This window comes from Nannobrachium achirus (genome assembly GCF_963921795.1).
Source record: "Nannobrachium achirus genome assembly, chromosome: 19".
In the NCBI taxonomy this organism is placed as follows: domain Eukaryota; kingdom Metazoa; phylum Chordata; class Actinopteri; order Myctophiformes; family Myctophidae; genus Nannobrachium; species Nannobrachium achirus.
The window spans coordinates 61,315,909-61,327,908 of NC_137826.1; the positions used below are offsets into that span (position 1 = coordinate 61,315,909).

General features: G+C 41.1%; 1 protein-coding gene across 3 annotated transcripts in view; it reads left to right on the top strand.

Annotated features, from left to right (window-relative positions):
- nup98 (nucleoporin 98 and 96 precursor) overlaps positions 1-12,000 on the top strand; it is an 84,639-nt gene that overhangs the window by 41,591 nt on the left and 31,048 nt on the right. For all 3 annotated transcript variants that reach the window (XM_080748867.1, XM_080748866.1, XM_080748868.1), the window contains exons 14-20: positions 1-75; positions 1,599-1,721; positions 2,581-2,728; positions 5,586-5,676; positions 6,394-6,507; positions 7,254-7,392; positions 11,348-11,525. The exon at positions 1-75 is cut by the window's left edge and continues 116 nt beyond it. In XM_080748867.1, coding sequence (XP_080604993.1) covers positions 1-75; positions 1,599-1,721; positions 2,581-2,728; positions 5,586-5,676; positions 6,394-6,507; positions 7,254-7,392; positions 11,348-11,525 — 868 coding nt within the window. The remainder of the gene's footprint in view (positions 76-1,598; positions 1,722-2,580; positions 2,729-5,585; positions 5,677-6,393; positions 6,508-7,253; positions 7,393-11,347; positions 11,526-12,000) is intronic.

Sequence of the window (12,000 nt, forward strand, 5' to 3'; positions counted from 1 at the left end):
CGCCTCCAAGACGCAGCTCTTCGACGGATTGGACGACGACGAGCCGTCAATCACCAACGGAGCCTTCGTGCCCAGGTGACCTTTAACCTTTAACTAGATCTACAAGCTCACTAAGACCTTTAACTAGATCTACAAGCTCACTAAGACCTTTAACTAGATCTACAAGCTCACTAAGACCTTTAACTAGATCTACAAGCCCTTTAAGACCTTTAACTAGATCTACAAGCTCACTGGGTGCCCAGGTTAACCCTTAACCTTTAACTAGATCTACAAGCTCACTAAGACCTTTAACTAGATCTACAAGCTCACTAGGTGCCCAGGTTAACCCTTAACCTTTAACTAGATCTACAAGCTCACTAAGACCTTTAACTAGATCTACAAGCTCACTGGGTGCCCAGGTTAACCCTTAACCTTTAACTAGATCTACAAGCTCACTAAGACCTTTAACTAGATCTACAAGCTCACTGGGTGCCCAGGTTAACCCTTAACCTTTAACTAGATCTACAGGCATTTGGTCCGTGGGCCAAATGCCTGTTATTTTGGGGGTCCTTGATGTGAAAATGTTTGAGAACCATAATTGAATCTCGTACATTTTCTTCAAAAAATGCAGATTTAGCTTGTAAATCTGCTATTTTTCACTAGTTAATTAATGTTGGTTACCAGACGTGGTGAGCTTGTAGATCTGCTATTTTTCAATAGTTAATTACGACCGTAGGTCGCACTTAATATCAAAACCTCCACAAACTGTGAGTGAGTCAGTCTGTCCGTCTGTCTGTCACACCTCACACGTCACACTATTGCCCTGCTCATATCTCCGCAACCGTTGCCCCGATCCATGCCAAATTTTGCACACACGCTCCTTGGCTCCCCAGGGACTCCCAGGTCCCTGGGGGACCCCCAGATGTAAAAAATGACCATGTGCAAAAATGACCAAATGACCACCCCAACGGGGCTGCTCACGGGGAATTCCCGGGGACCACCGACTCCTGGTGCTCCAGAACGGATGCAAAAGTGGTGGCGCCCCCAGTGGAGGACCCCCTCCACTGCAGCTCACATAAAATGCCGTAACTCGGGCTAGGAGGGTCCGGGAGAGCCGGGGCCGGTACCTATTCGTCCGCCAAGGCAACGCGGACACCCCACCCCTCATTTCTCACATGGCCCTCTTCTAGCGCCACCTTCAGGCCCATTTTCAAAACACATTTTTGGACACTGCTCCTACAATTTTTGCCCTAAAATCACGCAAATCGCTACACAGTATGTCTACACTCATCCCATCACCATGAATCTGTCCCATATAGCGCCACCTTCAGGCCGATTTTTAAAAACACATTTTTGGACACTCTTACAGATTTTGCCCTAAAATCACGAAAATCACTACACAGCATGTCTACACTCATGTCATCAACATGGATCAGGAAGATTTTGGAAAAACACATTTTTGCCCTATTTGTGGAGATAAGCCACCTACGGTCGCTTATCTCCCGATTAGGGAGTCTTACTGGTTAATGGTGGTTACCAGATGTTGTGAGCTTGTAGATCTGCTGGTTACCAGATGTTGTGAGCTTGTAGATCTGATGTGATGTTGTTGTGTGTCACAGGAAGTCCATAAAGAAGCTGGTCTTAAAGAACGTCAGCAGCAGCAGCTTCTACAGCGAACCAATCAACATCGAGTCTGATGACCTGGCCACGCCCACTGACTACCCTAGCAACGGACACGCCAGGTAGACATGCACACACACACACACACACACACACACACACACACACACACACACACACACACACACACACACACACACACACACTTGCACATCCATCTATAGCTGCCTTTCCATTTAGCACCACATTTTCATATCTAGCTTTGAAAGAAATCCCGCCCCTTTCTTCAACATATGGATATAGGCTGTAAACACAACAGAGACGATAACTAACTAACGCTAATGATTTCTTATAGATGGTGGACAATGTTTTAGATGCCACACACACACACATACACACAGGTCTTCATCCAGTCTTTACAACGATAGCGACGACTAACGTCGGGTTGAACATGGTCAAATAATAACTTAGTTGCACAAAGAAGCAAACTAGAATTTAGATTTGGTTTTCTGTTTTTGGTGCTTGGTGGAATCTCAACTGCAGGGCTGGAACACAATTCTGCCTAATCGACCTCTTTATCTCTTTAATCCTCCCCCAGTGCATCATGGGTAATGTAGTGTTTAACCCTGTGCCTAATCGACCTCTTTATCTCTTTAAATGCCACAGACATAGATTGACGAGAATCATTAATTAGGCAACCAGGCCACTGATGTAGGTTGACGAGAATAGGCTATTTATGTTATAAAACAACTCAAAATACCGTCACTGACTTCATGCACGGAGCGTGTGTGTGGAGCGCCTGACGCGAAAGTAGGTATTTGCTCATTTTGTTAGAATGGTTGTATGAGTGTAACTATGGTGGAATTTAGCGTCACCCAGGGTACTGAAAAGAATGGACAGAACGGATAGATGTGTAAACAGCGTTTTCTTGTGGTATATACTTGTGTGTGTGTGTGTGTGTGTGTGTGTGTGTGTGTGCAGCCCTCAGGAGGAGGATGAGGAGGGTGTAGCGGGGGTGGAGGAAGACCCAGAGGTCACTCAGTTCTACGTCAACCCCATCGCCAAGCCTGTTCCTCACGGGAGGAGCAGCGACCTGCAAGACACCATCACTGACTTCAACATGCATAAGGTACCTTATTACCTTATTACCTGCAAGACACTATCACTGACTTCAACATGCATAAGGTTACTTATTACCTTATTACCTTATTACCTGCATAAGGTACCTTATTACCTGCAGGACACCATCACTGACTTCAACATGCATAAGGTACCTTATTAACTGCAAGACACCATCACTGACTTCAACATGCATAAGGTACCTTATTACCTTATTACCTGCAGGACACCGTCACTGACTTCAACATGCATAAGGTACCTTATTACCTTATTACCTGCAGGACACCGTCACTGACTTCAACATGCATAAGGTACCTTATTACCTTATTACCTGCAAGACACCATCACTGACTTCAACATGCATAAGGTACCTTATTACCTTATTACCTGCAGGACACCGTCACTGACTTCAACATGCATAAGGTACCTTATTACCTTATTACCTGCATAAGGTACCTTATTACCTGCAAGACACCATCACTGACTTCAACATGCATAAGGTACCTTATTAACTTATTACCTGCAAGACACTATCACTGACTTCAACATGCATAAGGTTACTTATTACCTTATTACCTTATTACCTGCATAAGGTACCTTATTACCTGCAGGACACCATCACTGACTTCAACATGCATAAGGTACCTTATTAACTGCAAGACACCATCACTGACTTCAACATGCATAAGGTACCTTATTACCTTATTACCTGCAGGACACCATCACTGACTTCAACATGCATAAGGTTACCTTATTACCTTATTAACTCATTGAATGCCCTTTTCAAGGTGGCCGCCAAGTACCAGGATGCCACGTTCCTAAATTTCTAGTGCACGGATCAATTTTTAGTGCACGGATCGTGCACGCCCATGCCTAGATCATGCACCATATGTGTAGTACCTTTTAACAGCTTTCAAACAAAAAAATCCGCTTGGTTCATGCATTCATGAGATACAAGCCTTCAAAGTCAGACAAAACAGCCATTTTTGACATTTTGAAAGATGAGTTTGTTATGGGGCTAAACATGCAATTTCGCAATTGCGATCATGCCTAATACATTTGAGGCATTTTTAGATTTTTTTTTATAAAAAAAACTTTTGAACAAAAAATAAAAAAATGTTCAAAATGGCTTCCAACTCGGGAAACTCGGGCTGTGGCAGCCTGGGACTACTGTAATAACTCGGGAAACTCGGGCCTTGGCAGTCAATGAGTTAACTGCAAGACACCATCACTGACTTCAACATGCATAAGGTTACCTTATTACCTTATTAACTGCAAGACACCATCACTGACTTCAACATGCATAAGGTTACCTTATTACCTTATTAACTGCAAGACACCATCACTGACTTCAACATGCATAAGGTACCTTATTACCTTATTACCTGCAAGACACCATCACTGACTTCAACATGCATAAGGTACCTTATTACCTTATTACCTGCAGGACACCATCACTGACTTCAACATGCATGAGGTTATCCTTATGCACGCGCGCACACACACACACACACACAAGGGATTTAGGGTGAGTGAATTGCTTATGGCCCACGTTGTGAATTGTACAAGCCTGTTAGCCCGGCCCAAATAGAGGGTCTGCACAACACATGCATAAATGAAGGGTAAATCCAGTGACAAAGTGAGTTTAGCGTAATGTAATGCAGTCAGAAAGGACTTTTCTGTTTGGATATTTGGGCTGTCAAGACCAGAAAGTAGTTTTTTGCCACTCAGTAGGCGTTCCTGCATAACGTCCTGGTATGATGATGATGTGGGATCATGTGGGTAACTGGGTATAGTAAAGTGAGTCAGTTTGAACAGGTGAGTTTTGAGTTGGGATTTTAAAGTTGTTATGGAGTCAGACTGTCGGATGTGAGGGGGTAAGGAGTTCCAGAGTCTGGGTGCAGTGCAGCTAAAAGCCCTGGCACCCCGTGGTGCTGATGTGAGTACTGTCAGGGGGCCAGTCTAGGAGCCCAGCTGAGGAGAAACGCAGGGAACGGGAGGGGACATAACCATGGAGAAGGTTGGAGAGGTAGGTGGGGGCGACGTTATGGAGGGCTTTGTAGGTGAGGAGGAGGTTTTTGTAGTCAATACGGTAGTGCATGGGTTAGGGTAGGGTTAGTTAGGTGCGGTACGGTACTACGGTAGTGCATGGGGAGCCAGTGGAGTTGGATGAGGATGAGGGTTATGTGGGCGGATAGTTTGGTATGGGGGATGATCTGTGCAGCTGAATTCTGTATGATTTGTAGTTTATGGAGTAATGTGTGGAGGGGAGGCCAGAGAGAAGGGAGTTACAGTAGTCGATGCGGGAAGTGACAAGTGCTTTAATGAGGAGTGAGGAGATGTTAACATCATGTGATGTTAACATGATTGTTAACATGATGTTAACATGATGTTGTTAACATGTTGTTAACATGATGTTAACATGATGTTAACATCATGTTAACATCATGTTAACATCATGTGATGTTAACATCATGTGATGTTAACATGATTGTTAACATGATGTTAACATCATGTTGTTAACATGTTGTTAACATGATGTTAACATGATGTTAACATCATGTTAACATCATGTTAACATCATGTGATGTTAACATGATTGTTAACATGATGTTAACATCATGTTAACATCATGTTAACAACATGTTAACAACATGATGTTAACATCATGTGATGTTAACATGATTGTTAACATGATGTTAACATCATGTTGTTAACATGTTGTTAACATGATGTTAACATCATGTTAACATCATGTTAACATCATGTTAACACATGATGTTTGTTAACATGATTATCATGTTAACATCATGTTGTTAACATGTTGCTAACATGTTAACGTGTTGTTAACGTGTTGTTCTCTACAGAGGAGCAGTGACTCGGCAGCAGGAGCAACAGAGGAGGACCAGGAGGACAACGAGGAGATGCAGGAGAACCAGCAAGATCCTCATCCTGCTGGTCTGTTATTAACTATTAGTTCTATTATACTACTGTACATGTTATTAACTATTAGTTCTATTATACTACTGTACATGTTATTAACTATTAGTTCTATTATACTACTGTACATGTTATTAACTATTAGTTCTATTATACTACTGTACATGTTATTAACTATTAGTTCTATTATACTACTGTACATGTTATTAACTATTAGTTATATTATACTACTGTACATGTTATTAACTATTAGTTCTATTATACTAATGTACATGTTATTAACTATTAGTTCTATTATACTACTGTACATGTTATTAACTATTAGTTCTATTATACTACTGTACATGTTATTAACTATTAGTTCTATTATACTACTGTACATGTTATTAACTATTAGTTCTATTATACTAATGTACATGTTATTAACTATTAGTACCATGCATGCATGCAAACACATACAAATTGGTATTATTAAAGGGGCGATATAATGGACTGAATTCAAGTTTAGTATTCAGTCATTTTAACATGTTAGGGTCCAGTTAGGGTCAGGGTTGTTTCAGGGCTGTTGAGAACTCTACTTGAGACTGCAAGTGTTGTCATCGTGTGTGTGTGTGTGTGTGTGTGTGTGTGTGTGTGTGTGTGTGTGTGTGTGTGTGTGTGTGTGTGTGTGTGTGTGTGTGTGTGTGTGTGTGTGTGTGTGTGTGTGTGTGTGTGTGTGTGTGTGTGTGTGTGCAGGTATCGTGCTCAGTCGTGCTGGATACTACACCATTCCCTCGGTGGAGGATCTGGCAGAACTGCTGGACGAGAACGGACAGTGTTTGGTGGAAAACTTTACTGTGGGACGAAAAGGTAAAGAATCTGCTTTACAGTACAATAAAACATGTATATAAAAACTATAATTTAGGCCTAAACTTATTGAATGCTTTAACCAGTGAAAAATAGCAGATATACAAGCTCACAGCGCGGCACCGAGTGCCGCGCTGCGAGCACTATTTTTGAAAAAGTCGTGAAAATGTGTGAAATCTTTGAATATATGTATTTTCAAAGCGAACGTTTGTAACTCAGATTTTGCTTCTGGGGGGTCCCTGGAACTAAATATTTTAAGATGGGGGGTCTGTGGCCAAATACATATCATGTTGGGGGTCCTTCACATGAAAAGGTTTGAGAACCACTGACCATGGTAGTCTCTCAAGAACAGACTAACTGAGCTCCAGTTGAGTGAAAAGGACCTTTTCTTTGATGATGGCTGGCCAGATTGCTGACATAGAAACATGAAGGATTCAAAAGACACTTATAGAGTCGGGTCAAGATTCTAATTTTCACGATTTTTCAAAAATAGCAGATCTACAAGCTCCCAGTGTGGCACTCGGTGCCGCGCTGTGAGCTTGTATATCTGCTAGTTTTCAATAGTTAAAGCATAAAATAATAATACACAATAATGTGTACCCATTCTGAATGGGTTAAAATAAAACATTTCTATAGGAAGGACTTTATGTTTACGTTTAACCCACTCAACATAAGCGTACACGTTAGATGTGATCTGGTGGTGATTGGTCGGTTTTTGGAGCATGACGGCCTGTGATTGGCTGTGGCAGGGTATGGATCGGTGTACTTCCCTGGAACGCTGAACGTGATTGGTCTGAACCTGGACGACATCGTCCACTTCCGACGCAAAGAAGTCATCGTTTATCCTGACGACACCACCAAACCCCCCCAGGGGGAGGGGCTGAACAGGTGAGAACACACTAAACCCTGAACCCTAAACCCTAAACCCTGAACCCTAAACCCTAAACCCCCCCAGGGGGAGGGGCTGAACAGGTGAGAACACACTAAGGCTGTTGAATACCTCCATATCGATATTACTCACGATAGTCAAATCAATTGCATTATATCGTTTTTTCTGCTTTAGCTCCACTGCCTGCCATAATGAATATCATATCCATGCAGGGTAGGTTACAGGGTTAGGGTTAGTACGCATAGAAGAAGGGTTAGGTATGTTTTATTGAAATAACCACACCGGTTACAGGGTTAGGGTTAGGGTTAGGTAGGTTACAGGGTTAGGGTTAGTACGCATAGAAGGGTTAGGTAGGTTTTATTACAGGGTTAGGGTTAGTACGCATAGAAGGGTTAGGTAGGTTTTATTGAAATAACCACACCGGTTACAGGGTTAGGGTTAGTACGCATAGAAGGGTTAGGTAGGTTTTATTGAAATAACCACACCGGTTACAGGGTTAGGGTTAGTACGCATAGAAGGGTTAGGTAGGTTTTATTGAAATAACCACACCGGTTACAGGGTTAGGGTTAGTACGCATAGAAGGGTTAGGTAGGTTTTATTGAAATAACCACACCGGTTACAGGGTTAGGGTTAGGATGCATGCATATCATATCCATGCAGTACGCATAGAAGGGTTAGGTAGGTTTTATTGAAATAACCACACCGGTTACAGGGTTAGGGTTAGGATGCATGCATAGTGTGTCTGTTAAACAATCCACTTGAACCCCAGGGGGGTCCAGGGGAAATATCTGCCTAAAATGCATGCCCACATTGGACCAGTTGTGGACAAAAAAACTACAATGATTGTGGCTACTCTTGACCCATCAAATGTAAGCTAACCCCTGGAAATTCACAAATGCAGTGTAAAACATCACATTTCTCTCACCAAATTGTAATGCTGTGATCACTCACAGCATTACTGAGGTCTCACTCAGACCTCAGCCAATGGAAAACCTCATTGGAGACATAAATAGTGAATAGAGAAATTGTCCATCAAGGTGTCATCAATTGATAGGCAAATTCTTATGAATATATTTTAAACTATGTAAACTCTACAGATGTTTTAGAGAGAGTAGTGCTGTAATATTAGTAATGTAAAAGTATAGGGTGAAAAATGATAAAAACAAGTACAAATAATGTGTAATAATAATGTAATATGAGTAATGCATGGATGGAAAATACAATGGCAGCTGGTTATATGTGCTGAAGGGCCCTGTAGCAGAATCAACATTGACATTGTAATTTGAACAATGAACAGTTGTGTGACTGGTTATGGCTTCCCATATTGACACATACACCAATAGCTCATTTCAAGCTGTCTTGGTCAATACGTAAACCTCACATGTTGATACCTAAAAGAAAAAGGAGTAACAGACCATTTAGACCAGTGGTCCTCAACGTGGGGTTCAGGGACTCTCTGGGGTCCTTTTAGGAGGTCTAAATTGACCCTTACATGTAATGTAACTCTAATAGTATACACAGGTCCATTTGGTTTCATTTGTATGCTGTCAGAGTTAAGGGGAGACCTGGACATTTTAGAGTTTGAGAACAACTGATTTAAACCTAACAGTTGAGACCACAGCCATGTAGATGAACTGGATCTTTGTTTTACTAAGGATAAAGTTTGAAATAAGTTTAGGGTTAGACATAGTTTTACTGAGGTTGAGATCAAGAATAGGTTTAGGGTTAGACCTAGTTTTAAGTTTAGGTTTAAGCATAGTTTTACTGAGGTTAAGATCAAGAATAGGTTTATAGTTAGACCTAGTTTTACTGAGGATAAGGTTAGGAATAAATTTAGGGTTAGACATAGTATTACGTTTAGGTTTAAGCATAGTTTAGCTGAGGTTAAGATCAATAATAGGTTTAGGGTTATACATAGTTGTACTGAGGATACTATTGGGAACCCTGAAGAAGGCATTTTGTGCCGCAACGCGTAGGTGAATTTTGTATTCTTGCCATGCATTAGCCCTAAAATAAAGGCTTTTTAACTGTCCCTCAAGAGTGCCTTGGTCTAACTTGTTTGCATCAAGATTGGGAATAAGTTTAGGTTTAATTGTGTAGTTAGTTGCAGAGGTTACATTTAGTTTAGGTTTAATTGTGTAGCTAGTTTACTGAGGTTACATTTAGTTTAGGTTTAATTGTGTAGTTAGTTTATAGAGGTTACATTTAGTTTAGGTTTAATTGTGTAGTTAGTTTATAGAGGTTACATTTAGTTTAGGTTTAATTGTGTAGTTAGTTGCAGAGGTTACATTTAGTTTAGGTTTAATTGTGTAGCTAGTTTATAGAGGTTACATTTAGTTTAGGTTTAATTGTGTAGTTAGTTTATAGAGGTTACATTTAGTTTAGGTTTAATTGTGTAGTTAGTTTAGGTTTAATTGTGTAGTTAGTTTAGGTTTAATTGTGTAGTTAGTTTACTGAGGTTACATTTAGTTTAGATTTAACTGTGTAGTTAGTTTATAGAGGTTACATTTAGTTTAGGTTTAATTGTGTAGTTAGTTTAGGTTTAATTGTGTAGTTAGTTTACTGAGGTTACATTTAGTTTAGGTTTAATTGTGTAGTTAGTTTAGGTTTAACTGTGTAGTTAGTTTATAGAGGTTACATTTAGTTTAGGTTTAATTGTGTAGTTAGTTTATAGAGGTTACATTTAGTTTAGGTTTAATTGTGTAGTTAGTTGCAGAGGTTACATTTAGTTTAGGTTTAATTGTGTAGTTAGTTTACTGAGGTTACATTTAGTTTAGGTTTAATTGTGTAGTTAGTTGCAGAGGTTACATTTAGTTTAGGTTTAATTGTGTATTTAGTTTATAGAGGTTACATTTAGTTTAGGTTTAATTGTGTAGTTAGTTGCAGAGGTTACATTTAGTTTAGGTTTAATTGTGTAGTTAGTTTACTGAGGTTACATTTAGTTTAGGTTTAATTGTGTAGTTAGTTGCAGAGGTTACATTTAGTTTAGGTTTAATTGTGTAGTTAGTTTACTGAGGTTACATTTAGTTTAGGTTTAATTGTGTAGTTAGTTTATAGAGGTTACATTTAGGAACACCAGGCGTTCCTTTCTGTCCAGACAGGGTTTGACCGCTAGATAATATCTCTCTGTAGCTCTAGACGTGCGGAGGTGAATCTAGACGGTGTAGATAATATCTCTCTGTAGCTCTAGACGTGTGGAGGTGAATCTAGACGGTGTAGATAATATCTCTCTGTAGCTCTAGACGTGTGGAGGTGAATCTAGACGGTGTAGATAATATCTCTCTGTAGCTCTAGACGTGTGGAGGTGAATCTAGACGGTGTAGATAATATCTCTCTGTAGCTCTAGACGTGTGGAGGTGAATCTAGACGGTGTAGATAATATCTCTCTGTAGCTCTAGACGTGCGGAGGTGAATCTAGACGGTGTAGATAATATCTCTCTGTAGCTCTAGACGTGTGGAGGTGAATCTAGACGGTGTAGATAATGTGTTTCTCTCTCCAAACGTGCAGAGGTCACCCTAGACGGCGTGTGGCCTGTAGATAAGACCCTCTGCAGTGACATCCGCTCTCCAGAGCATCTCTCTCTCTATACAGTGTAGATAACATGTCTCTGTCTCTATACAGTGTAGATAACATGTCTCTGTCTCTATACAGTGTAGATAACATGTCTCTGTCTCTATACAGTGTAGATAACATGTCTCTGTCTCTATACAGTGTAGATAACATGTCTCTGTCTCTATACAGTGTAGATAACATGTCTCTGTCTCTATACAGTGTAGATAACATGTCTCTGTCTCTATACAGTGTAGATAACATGTCTCTGTCTCTATACAGTGTAGATAACATGTCTCTGTCTCTATACAGTGTAGATAACATGTCTCTGTCTCTATACAGTGATAACATGTCTCTCTCTATACAGTGTAGATAACATGTAGATAACGTGTTTCTCTCTCCAGGCGAGCTGAGGTGACCCTGGACGGCGTGTGGCCCGTAGATAAGACCCTGTGCAGTGATATCCGCTCTCCAGAGCGTCTGGCCAACATGGACTACCAGGCCAGACTGGAGGCCGCCTGTCGTAAGCAGGGAGCTCGATTCCTGGAGTACCGACCGGAGACTGGGTCCTGGGTGTTTGAGGTTGGTTTACATGTCCTTCAGGATGTAGTCAGTACCAACAGCTGTGTTTGAGGTTGGTTTACATGTCCTTCAGGATGTAGTCAGTACCAACAGCTCACACCAGACCAACCGAAGGGTCTGGTCCTGGGTGTTTGAGGTTGGTTTACATGTCCTTCAGGATGTAGTCAGTACCAACAGCTCACACCAGACCAACCGAAGGGTCTGGTCCTGGGTGTTTGAGGTTGGTTTACATGTCCTTCAGGATGTAGTCAGTACCAACAGCTCACACCAGACCTGGGTGTTTGAGGTTGGTTTACATGTCCTTCAGGATGTAGTCAGTACCAACAGCTCACACCAGACCTGGGTGTTTGAGGTTGGTTTACATGTCCTTCAGGATGTAGTCAGTACCAACAGCTCACACCAGTCCTGGGTGTTTGAGGTTGGTTTACATGTCCTTCAGGATGTAGTCAGTACCAACAGCTGTGTTTGAGGTTGG